Genomic DNA, 18,847 nt, shown 5'->3' with positions numbered 1-18,847 from the left:
ATTCCGCAATAAGTATTGTCCAAATTTTGACGCTGACTGAAAAACACACACATGAGTGCTGTTGTTGCTGCTGTTTCTCATTCTTCCAACTAAACTTGCGTTTTCCATTTGCATGAATTAAAAACCCACAAACCTTTTCAGAGAAATAACGACTCCTTTCATTTTGATCTAATCGGGGGAGATGCTTCTCTCTTCTTCTTGATTTGGTGCTGACTGCTGAGCTTTGGGCGGCGGAGGAATATGCGCCGCCGAGCTGCCGCCGAGTTCCGGCGCCGTGTTCGGCGGAGGTTTTCTTATTGGATCTGGTTTCTCCTCGCCGCCTTCTCTCTTGCGGCTTTGCTTTTGTTCGTAGTGCAGCACAATCATCGCCAAGATCAGTTTCAGCTTCCGCTAACGGTAACAACTAACTAACTAACTCACTCTCTCTAGTTTTTAACTGTTATGATTGTTATTTTTCTTATTGGATTTGTTGTTTGATCGGTGGAAGTTCATTATTTTGTTTTTTTTTGGGATACCTAATTGTTTTGGAATTTGTTTCATTCTCAATTTTTCTTAATCCTAATCGTTTATTCTTGTTTTGTTTTATTATTATTATTATTAACTGTGTCAAATTATGAATAGTAGTTCATCTTTGACTTTATACTTTCGTTTGATAAATTGATGCAAGAGGAATGTATGTTTCTGTAGGTAGATGCGAATCAAAAGATAAATCTTTTGAAACAGTTTAATTGGCAGTTTATCTGTGACTATTTGACTAAGTTCTTTCTGTGTTTTTTATTTAGAAGATGTAGTAGCTCTTCTTAGAAAGTTGCTCAATGTGGATCTTAAGTGTAATATTGAATGATGAATCTCGAATGTTACATTGCTCCTTGTTTAGGGTAGCATTGCTCGAGATCACAGTTTTTTTTTAGTGGTTTACTTTTTCTTTTTCGATCTTTTGGGCAATACAAGAATTATGTTCCGTAGTTTTTTAACTTTCTGTGAGCTGTAATTCAGCATTAACTGAATCTGGAGAATCATGTGCTAGTTATGATCCACTACTAGTGTTTTTTCCCCCTCTTAAATAACTAGTTAATTTATAATTTTTACTACGCCAACAAATTTTCATTTCCTCCTATAGAAATACGGGTGTGTAGTTATTTTAAGTTGGTTTTATGCTAGAAATCATTCAATGATTTATTGCTGTCTGTTCATTGTTTTCTTGCACATTGCCATTCTGCAAAAAAACTGTTATAGGAACTGCCAATCTGATATACAATTTAGCCATAATTTTGAGTATCAATCTATCATATATTTGGTTATTTCACCAGTTTCTTCCTTGTTGCCACCAAAAAATTAAAACAAGGAAGCTGATTTGACTCGCTTCTAGACATATAGTTATGTTGCTTAGAAATTTGCCTGAACATTGTGTTTGAAGTATTTGGTTATTACATCAGTGTCAGGGCTGTTCTGTGGCTCATTTCTTTTCAGTCATCCAGAATTGAAGAAATCATAGTAGTCAATCCCAGATCTCGTCGCATCCCTGACGTCCCCAAAACTGGAATTGTGGGATCCCGACATGGGATGGCTGGGATTTGAGCAAAGATAGAGGGAAATTCTCTGATATAACATGCATATTGTATTTTAAAAAATTAAAGAAGAACAGGAAATCAAAATAAACCATGTATTAAGCATCGTAACTCATAATCCAAAGTCTTAAGTTTATATTTCATAATAGTTCAAAAATCCATACTAAATAAACTCAAAAGTCATAAGCCTTAATTTAAGTTGTCACTAATCAATCATCAGCATAGAAGGGCAGTGAAATTATCTATATACCCCCTTTGAAACCATCACAGAAGTTATAGTGAGCAAAATCAGGTTTTAGCACCCGCATAAGATCCCAGTGGGATTTGCGGATAAAGGCTGGTCGCCGGAATCCTGGCTGGGACAGTTGGGGATGAAAGAACCGAGATCTCATCTGGTCTCCTCTCAAATGCATGCTGGGATGGGATGGGATGCCAAGATCCTACTGAAATCCCACGAGATTGACTACTATGGAAGAAATGATAGAAACCATGACATAATTTGAGAAAGTTTATTCACAAACATGAAATTATACAAATATGCTTCTATACATATAAATCGCCCAAAAAATGAGGTGCACACTCAAGTTTTTGTGCGACATAAAAAGAGAAGTATAGTAAGTGGTCATTTGAAGCATAAAAATGAGGTATTAAATATATTCATTTGTGTAAGGCAACCAGAGCAATGTAATATCAAGTGCTATTGCTACACTAATTTTGCATTTCTGTGAAACTCTTACAGAGTAAGTGACTAATCATTGCAGGAGAGGAATGCCAGAGGTGAACTTGCAAAAGAGAGTATGAATTTTTCCAATGAAATTTTAAGTGCAACTTCCTTTTCACGACAGATAGCAGAGCAAATGGTTCTGGCCAAGGCATATGTGGTCATTGCCAAAGCACACAATAATCATCATTTTGCCTGGCAGCTTAGTTCAAAGATTAGAATTTGCCAGCTTTTGCTTTCAAAAGCTGCCATGACTGGGGAGCCCATTACCTTGGACGAAGCTGAGCCAATTATTAAAAGCCTCTCTTCCCTGATTTTCAAGGCACAAGATGTCCATTATGACATTGCTACCACTATAGTAACAATGAAGTCGCACATTCAAGCTCTCGAAGAACGTGCTAATGTTGTAACAGTTCAAAGCACAGTGTTTGCTCAAATATCAGCCGAAGCACTGCCAAAGAGTCTTCATTGCCTAAATGTGAAACTTATGACCGATTGGCTAAGGACATTGTCCCTGCAAAAACTCTCAAACGAGTGGAAAACTTCTCGTCTCAAGGACAACAGTTTATATCATTTCTGCATTTTTTCAGATAATGTGCTTGCAACATCAGTTGTTGTTAACTCTACAGTTGTCAATGCAGACCACCCAAAACAATTGATCTTTCACATTGTCACCAATGGTGTCAATTATGGAGCAATGCAAGCATGGTTCCTTAGTAATGACTTTAAAGGGGCCATCATAGAGGTGCAGAATTTTGAGGACTTTCATTGGTTGAATGAAAATTATTCTCCGATTATCAAACAGCTACACAATCCAGAATCTCAAGCCTTCTATTTTGGAGCTTATCAAGATGTGAATATCGAATCAAAAGTTCGGAACCCCAAGTATTTGTCTGTACTTAATCATCTTCGGTTTTACATCCCTGAGATTTATCCACAACTTGAGAAGGTTGTTTTCCTTGACGATGATGTTGTCGTCCAGAAGGACCTCACCATACTTTTCTCGCTGGATTTGCATGGAAATGTGAATGGTGCAGTTGAAACTTGTCTTGAAGCGTTTCACCGGTACTACAAGTATCTAAACTTCTCAAATTCAATTATAAGCTCAAAGTTCGATCCACAGGCATGTGGATGGGCATTTGGCATGAACATTTTTGACTTGGTTGCATGGAGGAAAGCAGATGTGACAGCAAGATATCACTATTGGCTGGAGCAAAATGCCAATGGCACACTCTGGAAGCTTGGCATGCTTCCTCCAGCTCTTCTAAGTTTCTATGGTTTGACAGAACCACTTGATAGAAGATGGCATGTTTTAGGATTGGGTTATGACTTAAATATTGACAACCGTCTAATTGAAAGCGCTGCAGTTATCCACTTCAATGGGAACATGAAGCCATGGCTGAAGTTAGCTATAGGCAGGTATAAGCCACTGTGGCACAGGTACATAAATCAAAGTCACCCTCACCTTCTAGATTGTGCCAGTAGTTAAATTGCACTACATCTATTGACAAAAAAAAAAAAAAAAATTGCACTGCTTCTTGATTGTTTATGGCTTATGCAACCTCAGATTACTTTTGAACTATTTATTGATCTTTGATTGTGTTAGCCATAACTGTAGAGTCAGAAGTAGAAAGTTTTTGACTTTTCTAGGAATATATATTTTTTTCGTTCGTCTTTTATCTATTGTTCACAGCTTATTAAATAGAAACGAATGATTTCTTATACACTAAAAGTTTAAAGGTTTAGGTGGAGAGATGTGGGGGAATCCAATTTTGGCTAGGTGGGGCTATATTTTCCCCTTTTGATTTGTTATGTAGTGATTATTGTGATAATTTATAAGCTTTCAAATAGTGATGTAACTGAATGGAAACAATTGTTTCCCTTTCTTCTTTGTGATGTCTTCTTTTTCTTACACAATCATTTGTTTTATGCCTTATATCAAGCCAATTGATGATTGTTAAGTGATTATTGTAATAATCAATTGTATTATGTCCTTTTTTTCAATACATAAAATCATTTGTATTATGTTTGTCTTATATCAAGCCAATTGATGTCTTATTTGTGATTATTGTAAATAGTTAGAACTTAGAAGCCAGTCTTCTTTCTATTTAGGCCACTTTTTGTTTATGTAAAAGTTTTGCGGACGAGGTGAATTCACTCAATTACCCTTACATTTACTAAGCAACCCTTTATCCCTCTACGTATATTGTGTTGAACTTGAACATACTTTTTCACCTCACTAGTTTAGTAGTTTGAATGATAAACAAATACTGTTTCTGCATAAACGGGCACGCTTTCTATCTGACTTAATGGCCTTGTACTTTATTTTTTTATATGTATATTTGTTTCTAAGTAATTTACCAGTGATGTATACATCAACGTTCAACACCATAAAGTTTCTACATGACAGCACTGAAATGTAAGAGTTTGTTTGCGAAATAGAAGGAAGAGAAGAGAATGGCTCCTCATGGCTCAAGTCCTTTTCTTCTTTTAGCCTAACTCATAAACACCTTAAGATAATTGATAGAGTAAATATTCAAATTGGTTTTCAACTAATTTTTATTACTCTAATATCCCCAAGAACTATTTCTGTTAGACAAATTAATTTTTCTGTTGCTTTTAATGAAAATTTTAATATGTATACTAGATAATAAGTTCTTAATAAATTTTATTATAAAATAATTAGATATTCAAAACAAATTATGATAAGACAATTTAGTTTCCTTCAGAGACCAATTCGGTTGATAGATAATTTTCAGAAACTTCTAAAGCAATACAAATTTATTGGGAATCAAGGTGTTTGATTTGAAATTTCTTAACTATCAATTTAGATGTTTACTCAATTAATATTGATTGCTCTATAAGTCTTTTGACTGAATACAGTCATCGAAGAAAGCTGGATAATATGGCAATCGCATTCAAATTGCATTATTTTTCTAAATGAACATCTTAATCCGAAAAAAATTACTTATGCGAGGAAGAAATACACTGAAATCTCATACTTAGGTTGCCGAAATTTGGAGCATAATAATTATATCATAAAATTACTGTGTTCCTTACTCGCACCACTTAGGAAGCAGACCAAATTGCAACCTCTGAATAACCATCTTCAGTAGCGCATGCCCGAAACATGCCCGTCGTGTTATAAGGCATTGCAACTTCTCCGGCAGCGGACACAGCAACCAAACCGGCGGTGCCTTTTGGCATGCATTCATGGATAACATAGCTAGCAGCCTCCTCAAGAGAAACACCTTTGAACTCCATCATGGCTGCAACATCTCTTGCAATCGTGGCACGCAGTATTGCTTCGCCTTCGCCAGTAACTGAAATGGCACAGAGCTCATTGGCGTATGTGCCGGCACCAATGATGGGCGAGTCACCAATTCTACCAACCCTTTTGTTTACTAGTCCTCCGGTGGATGTTGCCGAAGCTAGATTACCATAACTATCAACAGCCACACAACCAACAGTTCCAAGTTGAACTTCTCCATTAGTATTTGATGTTTCCTCTTTGGTACCATTTTGGAGGGGTTGGGTATAATCAATCTAAATATTGTGAATCACAAAACATAGAGATATGTAAACATACAATTTTTTTAAGAATAAACAATCTTTCTAGTTAGTTAGTGAGTTTAATTTTAATATACTGACACTATAAAATATTTTACATAATTGTTCAACCTTATTCGTTTTTTTATGCTAGTCATACGGTCAACGTGAAAGATAGTTATTTTTTTTGACGTAGCGTTACATAATTGAATGTCACTAAAACTGTTTTCCCCCTCACCGTGTATCAAAATTAACTTCTATATTTACCTGAACCCTGTGTGCTTCTTTTGCCTGCTTTAGTCTTTCTACATTTTCTGCAGTAATAAAATGGCTTGAGTCTGCAGTTTCAACGCCCTGATAAATAAAATAAGGATGCCATGGACATTAGTAAAAGATGAGACACAAGCTATAACTATTCAAATAAGGAATGAGATTTTAGATTCTAAAAATATGTAAAAGATTCCACTAAAACTCACTTGTTCTTTTGCAAATTCCTCAGCTCCATGAAATGCTAGATATACATGAGGAGTCTTCTCCATAACCAATCTAGCTAAAGAAACAGCATTGACAACTGTTTTGAGCCCAGAAACTGCTCCACAATTCTTTGTCCTTCCATCCATGATTGAAGCTTCCATTTCAACAGTGCCTTTGTTTGTCAAGACAGATCCCTTTCCAGCATTGAACTGTGGAATATTCTCCAATTCACGAACCTAAAATACACAAATTTCATTGCACTAAGCATTGGCACTATTAGAAATTTTTACTTAAAGGGTAAGTGGTTTGAATCTTACCACAAGCTCCACAACATCCAAGGGAGGCTTCTTGGCTTTAAGGGCCTCCACCCCAATTTGTAAGCAGTGGTGGAGGGCCTCCTCACGAGGCTGGCGGCTCCCCAGTGTTAATGAGAGTGGGATGTCGCCAGCCCCGCCATGTAGAGCAATAGCCCAACCCATCTGCCCTCTAAGTTTCACTCACCCACACACTCACTAGTTCTCACTCTCTTGGATTGTTTATATAGTAATTTGCGGGTTTAATTATTCTTGTGAGTTTTTATAGTTTTATTAAATTTTTAATTAAATTTTTATATTTTTTTAATTAAGTTTTTCATTAGCACGGTGCTTGTTAAGCCACATTTTTATTTAATTAATAACAGAAACACTTTTTCTGCAAAAGTAGTAGTAACAATATATAAAAGTATAAAACTGCTCATGGTGGTGATTTGTAGTTGTTAAGCAATATGGAAGGAAAGTTACCTCACTTTTCATATCTAACTTCTAAAGAAGCTGTTGAGTTATTTATCTATCAGAGTAAAAAATTAAGATGGTAGAAAAATTTATGTGTTGCCATACTAATAAGAATATTTAATTTTGATGAACTACTACCATAAAAATCTTGTATATTTTTTGTCGACATCATAGATACGCTTAGTATAAATAATTCTATTCTGTTCGAGTTAAGTAAAACTATTTATAGGTAAAAATGTGGTGGCGAAAATTGTAGCCACATGGGATGCAATGACAACTTGACACAATTTTGTAATTTTCGAGATTTAAGATATTGTAAAATAATACTGGTATCTATATCTATATTCATAGACTGATAGACATTAGTATTTTATTATTATTTATTCATTTGAAATTAAAAATGCTGGTGCAGTGCAAGTGCCGCCAATTAAACACGAGACCCACCAACCCACTAATGAAACACTCGTTTTTTAAAGGACGTCATGTAAGATCCACCGAAGTTATGAGGAAAACTTCCGCAGTTAGATTTGTAAATTGCAACTGAATTCTATAAATTGTTTAATAAGGATTTGAATTTGGGAGAAGAGAAAAAAGAAAATACAGAGAATAATAAATAATTTTATGAAAAAATTATTATAAAGAATTGTTTGGAAGATTTAATTATTAAAAAAGATTTTTAATATTAAAATTATTTAAAAGGATTAATTTTATAATATTTAAAAAAATTAATTTTTTTTGTAAAAAGATAAATATATTTTTAGATTATTTATTTATTTATTTATTTATTTTTTGTAAACATATTTTTTTTCTAATTATTTATCATACTCAAATTCTTATTCTTCATCCATAATTCATAGAGACATTTGTTATTGCCAATCACAAAACGTAAGACTTGGGAATACCTGGGAATATACTAATGTCTTACTATTATCATGTATAGAGTAGTCAACAATGAATATCAAATAAATCATTCAAAACTTGTGAAATTTATCGCAATAGATCTCTTTCTTCAATTATTCAAGGTTTAACTCTTGAATTAAATGCGATGATTGGTGCTAAAATTTACAGAACATTAGTGCAAAATCAATTCAAGTGCATATTTGCACAAACGCTATTAAAATCAATGTAAAACTACAAAATTCAAGTGAAAGATTACATAAATTTAATTAAAAATCAAAGTAAAATTATAAAGTTTAAGTGCAGATTTTCACAAATACAATTAAGAAACTCAATAGAATTACCTAATATGCAAAACTTAAGAAAAACCAACATTGCAATTCTAAATGTGACAATCTATAAAGCTAGAAGAACTATTTAAAAAAAATTCATATTCTTTTTGGATTAGAATTTCTACATTTAGAACTATTATGACCACTCTGATCATATCGGCTACATTTGTAAACACGCATATCTTGAAATTGTGACTCTTGGCGCTTTTTGCATGGTCTTCCTAAAGGACGAGTTGTTGTAGGTGGCATAAGAAAAATATTATTCTCCCGGTCTGTTAGGGTCAAATAATTGACATTAGGCATGTCATGAGTTTTAATTAGGATCATACTGCTCGCATAAATCTTTTCTTGTGAAAATATAAAACAATAAATAACCAATAATGAGAATATGGATTACAAGAAGAAATAAATACTAATATTGACTAATTACTGCTAATTGTTGACTACTCTAAAAAACAAAATAGTAAGACATTATAGATTTTTCGAAAGCAAGCAATACTTAAGGGTAATAGAGGGCAGAGACATTAAAATCTAAAAACGAATTTGAAAGAAACATATTACTCAATAACAATGTTTCTGCAAGGGTAACCAAATCCAACATTGGAAAATCAACTTACATGCAAAAAATCGGGTGTCTATCACAAAGGTATACAAATATTTCACGTCAGAGACCAATTAGATCAGCACCGATTATTGCATTTGATTCAAGGGCTAAGCCTTGAATAATTGAAGAAAGAGATCTCTCGAGACAAATCCCACAAGTTTTGAATGATTTATTTGATGCTCATTGTTGATTTTTCTATGTACGATAGTAGTAAGACATTAATATACTCACAGGTACTCCTAGACGTTTTGTGCTTGGCAGTAACAAATGTCTCTGAGTTATAGATGAAGAATAAGGATTTGAATATGATAGATAATTAAAAAAAATATGTTTAAAATAAATAAATAAATAAATAAATAAATAATCTAAGGATATATTTGTTTTTTCACAAAAAAGATATGATCCTTTTTTTAAATATTATAAAATTAGTCTTTTTAAATAATTTTAATATTAAAGTCTTTTTTAATATAAATATTTACCTATTAATTACTAATTCTCAACTACTTATTATTACTTTAAAAAAAAGTATCAAAAAAGAAAATATTTATAGTCAAGGATCCAATTTCTATCCGTTAGGTTTTATTCTATTTATTTAAATATTAAAATACTATTACAATTTAGGACATCTATAACAAATATATTTATAACACTCATTCTTAGATATCCTTAATGGTAGTAGTAGTCTAGTACCTCATTAAAACACTAAAAAAGATTTAGTGAAGGAAAAAAAAGTACATTGTCTTGTAATATGTTAGGTAACCCTTCGTTAAAAAACTTTACTAGAAAAATTTGGAGTGGGACAAAAATTATGGTTAAGAAAAAGAATACAACCCGTATTATCCCTCTTTCTAAATATATCATTTGAACATTAAAGCACTACCTACTTCAACATTTGAAAAAGTAGTATACAACATTTGAATGCATCGGCTACGAGATATCAAGTGATGTAATTATCAGGGGGAGTAATATGCGTTGTACTCTTTTTCTTAACCATGGTTTTTATCCCACTCCGATTTTTTCTGGTAAAATTTTTTAACAAGGCAGCTACCTAACATATTACAAGAGAGTGTACTCTTTTTCTTCACTAAGTCTTTTCTTAGAGTTTTAATGAGGCTTTACTCTACCACTACTACTAAGGACATCTAAGGGGGAGTGTTATAAATGTAGAGAAAAGGACAAATCGATCCCTGACTTTTTAGTTCGCAGACATTTAAATCCCTGAGAATTTAAAAATACCTTTAAGTCCCTGTCCTATTCAAAATCTGGACATATCAATCCCTGAGTCTCATTTGTTTAATTTTAAAAACTCTCTCACGTGTACATCCGTATCAACCAGGTCAATACAACGGGAGTCACGCTTGATTTTTTCCGTTGAATCTGACAGACCCAAGTGAATATGAGGGATCGATATGTCTAGGTTTTAAAAAGGTTAGAGATTTAAATGTCTGCGGATCAAAAGGTCGTGGACCTATTTATCATTTTCTCATAAATGTATTTGTTTTGGATGTCCTAGATTGTAACCATATTTTAATATTTGAATAGATAGAGTCAGTTATAAATGTAACCTAGTTAAGTCAGCTGGGAGTTGGACCCTTAGCTATAAATAGTCCAATTTTGATTTTCTTTAGATAACACAATTGTTCCTGTGCAGTAAGTCTTAGGAGAGGTATAATTTGTCCGATCCTAGGTTGAATTTACTTCCACATAAGCTGGAGGAGATATACGTCGGCTTTTCAAGAATGGAGGTGGCGGGTACCTGTAAAGGCACTCAGAAAGAGAGTGAGATGAGCATATTGCAATTTAGAGTAAATGGCCTACATATTTTTCGTTGTATCCCCTTATAGGGTGAATTTAGTTTGTTATTCATGGTCCTATTTGATTAATCTAATTATCTTCGAACTAGGCGTATAGTCCATAACAATCGTTTGACTTAAAGATTGGGATCTTGTTGGTTATTTGGAACGTTGCAAACTTATAGGGTAGATAAGTGTTAAATATAACGGATGGATAATAGCCCTCAAGCTTAGCTTGTGAGGTTTTTAATTGGAAAGGTTTAAGATTTAACTTCCTATAAGTCGGCAACGTGATGAACGTGGAATAGCCCCTGAGCTTAATCTTGAGGAATTTTAATACCTCAAATATATAAAAAGAAATTGAATGCGAAGAATCAAAATAAATAATTAAATAAATATAGAGAGAATAAGGAAAGCCTAAAATTTATTAAACTGGGTAACAGTTGTAATAATTAATTGCAGTTTTTTTGCACGTTTATTTATGACATCATGACTTGTGATCATGAGTAGTAGTTTGATGTAGTGTCCCTGTGATCAACAGCTGCGTGTGTTTGGTAACTATGGAGTTTCTTTAATCAGAAAAATTTATTGTCTAAGATATTTGAACCCTTGAATGAAAATCGATTGTTTGAAGAATTTATTTACCAATCTCGTTACATTGTATCATCTGGAGTGTTTCAGTAAGGAGATTATGAATAAGAAAGGTTAGTAAGGCTCTTCATTTTGTTATTATTTCATTGTTTTGTTTTTGTTATTTTTGTGTGTTGTTGGAGTTATTTGTTATTTTTGCAAAATGAAAGAGGAGAAGTGTAAATGAAAAGGAAAAGGTGAGGGGAAAGAAAAGAAAAAAAATAAAGGTAAAAGGAAAGAGAAGGATGCAGATGTGGTTGAAAAGGAGTTTGTGGTTGATGTAAATAATCCTTATTCATGGGTTGCTTCTTTGGTGAAAGAGTATTTTCATTGTTTTGTGATGAGGAAAGTATTTGCCAACTGGGAGATTCTGGTTGGGTGAGGGAGGGGGAAATATTAAAGTGAAATTTCTCCTTTGTTGTGCTTTTGACCGTGTGTGTTATAGAAGGGAGGAATATGAATATTTTTTGCTATGTTTACCTGTTTGTTTATGGAGTTGGAAATTAAATTTTTCTTTACTACCTTTGAATGTAGTGTGTTGACACAGTTGAGGTGTGTACTTTCGCAATTGCATCGTAATTCCTGAGTATTTTTGAAGGCGTTTGAAATTTTGATGAGTTATCTGAAAGAGGAACCGTCATTAGAAGTGTTCTTTGCTCTATTTCAGTCAAAGCGAATAAAAAGGAATGCATGGGTAACTCTGAGAAGTGCTCTGAATCATACTGTGTTTAGTTTATATAAGTCATCTTTTAAATATTTTAAAGGGATATTTGTAAAGGTGAGATCTGCGGAGGTTGAGTATCCATTTTATTTGGATGAGTATTTGGTGGAGAAATTTTCTTTATTTTGATATCCTCAGCCGAGGCAAATATTAGATATGGATAGGATGGTATATAAAGATAAGATGATAGTTGAGTTTCTGGTGAATAATATCTCGTCATCGAGGTTGCTTGCCATCTCCAAGTTGCTTGAGTGTGAGTTTGATAAAGATGTTGTTGCCGAGTATATAGGTAAAGCGTGTGAGTGCGTGATTGAATTTTTGGCATGGTATAAGTGTTTTTTAATTTTGTGTTCTTGTTTTGTGCAGGGGGGAGAGCTTCGAGGGTGTCGACCACGAGTTTACGTGAATTTTTTTAGGACGAGAAATGTGGAGAGGAAAGGATCTACTACTATGTGAATACTGAAAGTGGGGCTGTGGTTGATCAGCCACAGGGGAAAAGGTGAGTGTGAAAAAAAGGAAGCTTAAGGCTGCGGCTATAAAAGATCAAGTGATAGATTTGATTGATAAGAAATGTGAATTGAAGGAGTTGAGTTTAAGAGAAGTGGAAGCTTTTACTCTGAATAAAAAAGTTTTGCACAACTTTCATGAAGTGGAGGATGCAACGTTTGTATGGAGTGGTCGTTGTCCTTTTGCTCAGTTATCTGATGATTCTGTGCAATCTGCAACTGATGTAAAGCATGTGAATGATGCTGGTGACGTTGTGTTGGATCAATGTCTCTAGGTATACTGAGTAAAAATATTATATTGGATGTTTGGAAAATGTGTGTTTGAATTTGGTGTTTTTGATATGCAGGTTATAGGTGCTCGATTGATGTGCATAGGTCGGAACCGTAAACTAAAAAGTATTTTGGTGGATGAGAATGAACTGAATAGGATTGTGAAAGAGAAATCTATTAAGGAAAAAGAGTTGCAAAGCGCTTTGGAGAAATTTGATTTGAAAGAGAAGGAGTTGAAGAGCATGAGGGAGAAGGTGTTGTTACTTGAAGAGAAAGAGAAGAATTTTGATAAATAGAAGATTGAGTTGGAGGCTAGAGTTGTGGAGCTTACTGTTGAGAGAAAGAGTGCTGAAGAGAGTAAACGAAGTCATGAGTTAGAGATGTTTGCTACTGGATCTGATAGGGTAGTGGGGCAAATCGAGTTTATTGCACTAGAGACTGATATATCTGCTATGGATCCTTGCAAAGTGGTTGTGAATGAGGATCTTATTGTTGATGACCAAGAGGGTGAGGATGAGAATATGAGTGCATCATAATGGGTGTTGTATTTAATTAGCTTTGTTTATTTTGTTTTTGGAAAGTCGTTTGAATAATATTTGTCTTGAGGGTCGGAGTATGATTCATCCCAGTATTGTATGGTTGTTATTTTGAAAATAATGTTAGTATGTTGAAATATTTTGAACAAGCACGCTTTGTGTGATTAGTTTTGAAGTACATTGCGAACGAGAGAAATTGGTTTGTTTGATTATTATTTGAGATAGAATTTGTTTAATCTCGAAACTTTTGACTTATTGTAAAAGTTATTGAAATGATGGTTTGTTAGAGTAGTATAAAAGAGGAGATAATAGTTTGACTATAGCCAATACATTTGGTGAAGTGTGCGTATCGAATGAGCTATAAATTGGTTTGTAGGTAAAAAATAGAAAATATGAGTAATAAGTTAGAAAATAATACTTTTATTGATACAAAACCTTCGTAGGTAGAAGGTGCATGGGGTGTTCCTCGTTAAAACTTCTCCCTGTAAAATTCAACTTAGGGATAAAATCTGGGTAATAGAAAAAAGAGTATATCACCTTGTCCTCGCTAACTATAATAAATCTTTAAAGAATAAATGCTCCATGTATTTGGCAAGTCATTGCCTTCTAATGTTTGTAATTTATAAGCAATTCATCTGCTAACTTTTGATATTCGGAATGGACCGTCCCAATTTACAGCAAGCTTGCCATGGTTGTTGCCATGGTTGTGCGATTTTCGTGCTTCTTCTTTTTTTTCGAAGGACGAAGTCTCATTTATGAAATGTCCTCGACTTGATCTTTTTGTTGTATTTATGAGCTATAGCAAGTTGGGTTGCGCGTTGTTGAATCAGCGCATGGTCTCGAATTTTTTCGATTGAGTCTAGCTCGGTGGCTCTGAGTCCAGTATTTACTTCGTCATTAAGGGTGTTTGTTCGGCTACATTGATGTGGGACTTCGACTGGTATCATGGCATCATAGCCATATACTAGTCTAAAGAGGGTCTCATCTGTTGATGAGTGTTTTGTTGTATTATAGTCCCATAAGATTTTTGGAATAAGCTCGGCCCATTGTCCCTTGGAATCATCTAATTTTTTTCGTAGAGCCTGCAATATAACTTTATTGGCAGCTTCAGTTAGCCCATTAGTTTGGGGGTGTTCCATAGATGAAAATTGATATTTGATTTTCAAATTTTGTAAAATATTTATGAAATTCTTATCAACGAATTGTCTACCATTGTCAGTGATAATGGAGTGAGCTATACCAAATTTGCATATTATATTTTTTCAAATAAAAGAGATCATTTTTTTAGAATTGATTTTTGCCAAGAGTATAGCCTCTATCCATTTTGTAAAATAATCTATAGCAACAGTTAAGAATTTAACTTGACCTGGTGCCTGTGGAAAAAGACTGAGGATATCTATCCCTCACTTACTACAGGGCCAGCTTACCTCCGATGTATGTACTTGCTCGGCCAGATTGTGAATGATGGTGGCATGGCATTGGTAATGGTCACAATTTTTGACTTTGTTCATGCAATCCCTTTGTATTGTAGGCCAGTAGTATCTTGCTCTGAGAATTTCGGATACTAGGCTTCGTCCTCCTATATGTGTACCACATACTTTCTCATGGACATCATCCATGACGAGTTTAGCATTGACCTGGCTTAAATATTTTAACAAGGGTCTTAAAAAATCTCATTTGTATAGTTCGCCTCTGATCATGGTGAAGAAATTATCTTGTCTTTTGAATTTTTGTTTATCCTTTATATCTTCTGGTATTGTTCCAATTTGTAGATGTTTGATGAATATATCTCACCAATCTACTTCCTATGCAATACTCAACAATTGTTAGTCTAACACTGGGCTCATCCAGTGTAGGGGTGGAAACAGGCCAGGCCAGGTCAGACTTTGCTCTTAACAGGCCTGACCTGTTATATAGTCAATTGGCCTAAGTCTGACCTGTAGCTTGCTATAGGCTTTTTTTAAAGTACTAAGTCTGGCTTGTTATTCAGACTGGCCTGGCCTGAAGCCTGTTAAAAGGCTTGATAATTTTTTTTATAAAAATAAAAATATTATTTAAAAAAATTATTTTTTAATAAACATATTTATATGTAATATGTTATATAATTAAATATAAAAAATTTAAAATATCTTATAATTTTGTTAATAATAAAAAAGTTATTTATATATGTAATTATGTATTAACAGGCCCAGGCAGGCCTGACAGGCCAATAAGGCTAATTAGTGAGTCTAGCCCTGGCCTATTAATATAATAAGACTTTTATAAGAGCTTGAGCCTATGCCTATTTTATAACAGGTCAGGCCAGGCTACAGGCCCCTGGCAGGCCGTCTAGCCTTTTTCCACCCCTAATCCAGTGTTAATTGTGATAAGCTTGGTAGATGAGTTTGACTTCTAGTAGTTGCTAGTTTTGAGAGAATATCAGCCCAGCAGTTTTGCTCCCGAGGTATGTGGGAGATTTCAAAATTCAAAAAAGCAACAGATGAAGTTATTAACATTAGATAAATATTTTTCTAACAATTTATCTCTTACTTAGAAATTACCCGTTACCTGTTGTACTACCAATAGTGAGTCGCATTTAACATTCAAGTATGTTATCCTGAGTGTTTGAGCTAATCTGAGACCTGCTATAAGTGCTTTATACTCTGCTTGGTTATTGCTGGCTTGGAAAGTAAATTTCAGGGATTGTACTATAATTGTTCCTTGGCTATCATCAAGCAATATGTCGGCCCCAAAACTTTGCATGTTTGAAGCTCCATCAATGTATAGTGTCCATGTGTCTGTTACTGGTGTTGAGTTGTTGAGACTAAATTCTGCAATGAAGTCGGCTAAAACTTGGGACTTAATGGATTCCAGTGCTTGATATTGGATATCATATTCTGAGATCTCTATAGACCAATTGATTAACCTTCCAGCTAGTTCAGGTTTTGTTAGGATTTGCCTTAGGGGATGTTCTGTCTGTAATATTATGGTATGACTTTGGAAATAGTGTCCTAGTCACCTTGCTGTTGTCACAAGAGCTAAAGCTAGCTTCTCTAATTTTGGGTATCGAAGCTTGGCATTCTGGAGTGACTTACTTATAAAGTAATCTGGCTGTTGTACTTTATCTATCTCTGTGATCGAAATAGAGTTCACATCATGGTCAGTTACAGATAAGTAAAGATACAATAGTTTACCATTTTTTGGTTTTTGGAGTATTAGAGGTAAGGACAGTATGGCTTTGACCTCGATGAAGGCTTGCTCACAAGCTTCTATCCATGTAAATTCTTTCTGTTTTTGTAATGTTTTGAAAAAGTGATGTGATCGGTGAGCTATCCGAGTAGGAATCGTGACAATGCTGCAAGCCGACTAGTGAGTTGTTGTACTTATTTAACAAACCGAGGACTTTTTATTCCTGGGATTTCTTGGAACTTCTTCAGGTTGGCCTCTATACCTCGGCAAGTTAACATGAATCTGAGGAATTTTTTCCCATGCACTCCAAATTCACACTTTTCTGGGTTTAGCTTCATTTTGTATACCTGGAGCTGTTGAAAAATTTCTTTTAGGTCGTTGGTATGATTGCTGTCAAACTTTGTCTTTGCTACTATATCGTCCATATATACCTCTATGTTTCGTTCGATTTGGTGGGCAAATACTTTATCCATTAGCCTTTGATATGTAGCGCCTACATTTTTGAGCCCAAAGGGCATAACCTTGTAACAAAAATTGCCATAATCAGTAATAGAAAAAGTCTTATCCTGGTTTGCCAAATACATAAGTATTTGGTTATAGTCAGAATAAGCATCCATAAAACTTAAACATTGAAAACTAGATGAGCTATCAACTAATTTATCAATATAGGGTAAAAGATATGCGTCTTTTGGACATGCTTTATTGAGGTCGGTAAAGTCCACACACATCCTCCATTTGCCATTATGTTTTTTAACCATGACTCCATTTGCTAACCAGCTTGTGAATCTGACTTCTTTTATGAATCCAGCATCCAATAGTTTTTGGGTTTCCTTTAGGGATGCCTTTTTTTTGTTCGTGGTGAGGTATCGTTTCTTCTGGACTATAGGTTGGCTTGAGGGATTAACTGCTAGTTTGTGACAAATGACGGTTGGATCAATCCCCGTCGTGTCTGCTGGGGTCCAGGCAAATAGTTCAATATTTTGCTGTAGTAGTGTGACGAGTTGTTCTTTCTTCAGTCCTTGTAATGCGTCTCCTATGTAAGTATACTTGCTTTCATCTTCTGTCAGCATCACCTTGGTTAAATTGTCTGTTGGTATAGGTCGGTCTTGTATGTCTATCCTCGGATCAAGCTCCACTAACGGGGGTAAACTCTCTGAGTTATAGACTGCATGAATGTGTTGTTGCTTAGATTACTTGGAAGGGTTTGTTTTGAGACTTGCGTTATAGCATTGCCTGTCTTCTTTTTTATCAGATTGTGACGACTTTGTTATCCTGTATACAAAACTTAACACATCGGTGTACAGTAGAAATAATAGCACCAAATGTATTCAAAGAAGATCTTCCTAAGATGATGTTGTATGGGCTTTGACAGTCCACAACTAGGTATTGTATATCTAAGGTTTTAGAATTAGGATATTGACCTAGGGTTGTTTGTAACCATATATAACCTCGTATCAGAACACGCTCACCTGAGAAACCTACCAATTTTCATGTTGATGGTTGTAGGATTTTGTCAATTAGATTCATTTTTTTATATGTAGAATAGAATAGCACGTCTGCACTACTGCCCATATCTAAAAGAACTTTTTTCACCAATAGCTTGTCAACCTGAAGTGATATAACTACAGGATTATCCAAAATTTTATCCGTTGCTTTGAAGTCTGAGAGTTTGAATGTGATCTCTGGGATATTCATGTTGGTGGTTAAGATCGGTTTAGACTCAACACTGACATCATGGCCCTATATAACCTCTTTCTGGTAGAGTTACTGCATCCTCCACCTGCGAAACCACCAAAAATACTATTAATAATGCCATGAGATTGATTAGGGTTTTTATTTACCTTTTTCCCTTTATCTATATAATTGTCATTTGGCTTTGAATGTTGGCCAACATCTGTTGTGTTTCACCTCTGTCCTTAACTGTCTATGTATTTGTCTAACAAGCCCTGGCGGGCTAGTTTCTCGAGGAGGTTCTTTGCTATAACACAATCGTTTGTCGTATGGTCATACTTCTGGTGAAAAGTACAGTACTTAGATTTGTCCATATATCATTGGTCTTGATAAGTTCTCGCTTTGTTTGGTTGTTTGATCTATTTTGAGTGCAAAATATCTTTAATGATCTCTTCCAGTTTAGTATTGAATGGAGTATATGTGTCAAACTTCGGTGTTAGTTTGAATGGCTTTTGGTCTGCCTTATTGATCGGATGTTTGTTCCGTTTGTCCTCCTCTCTACTAGGGTTAGGTCTTTCTGCTCTCCGGATTTGTCAGAGTTCGTCTATTTCAATTTAGCTTGTTGCTCTTTCTCTAA

At 34.5% G+C, this 18,847-nt stretch overlaps 2 protein-coding genes across 2 annotated transcripts; one reads left to right on the top strand and one right to left on the bottom strand.

The window, feature by feature from the left end:
- On the top strand, positions 31–4,206 carry LOC107623227 (probable galacturonosyltransferase 11). The gene is made up of 2 exons (XM_016325413.2): positions 31–396; positions 2,330–4,206. Exons 1-2 carry the CDS (start codon positions 241–243, stop codon positions 3,776–3,778), a joined length of 1,605 nt encoding a protein of 534 aa, XP_016180899.1. The 5' UTR covers positions 31–240; the 3' UTR covers positions 3,779–4,206.
- On the bottom strand, positions 5,194–6,844 carry LOC107623228 (isoaspartyl peptidase/L-asparaginase). Its single transcript, XM_016325414.2, has 4 exons — positions 6,630–6,844; positions 6,315–6,548; positions 6,106–6,192; positions 5,194–5,835 (listed from the first exon to the last, which is right to left on the bottom strand). The coding sequence occupies exons 1-4, from the start codon at positions 6,789–6,791 to the stop codon at positions 5,359–5,361; spliced, it is 960 nt and encodes a 319-aa protein (XP_016180900.1). The 5' UTR covers positions 6,792–6,844; the 3' UTR covers positions 5,194–5,358.

Source organism: Arachis ipaensis, chromosome B10 (genome assembly GCF_000816755.2).
Source record: "Arachis ipaensis cultivar K30076 chromosome B10, Araip1.1, whole genome shotgun sequence".
In the NCBI taxonomy this organism is placed as follows: Eukaryota; Viridiplantae; Streptophyta; class Magnoliopsida; order Fabales; family Fabaceae; genus Arachis; species Arachis ipaensis.
This window is presented reverse-complemented; position numbering and strand designations above follow the sequence as displayed.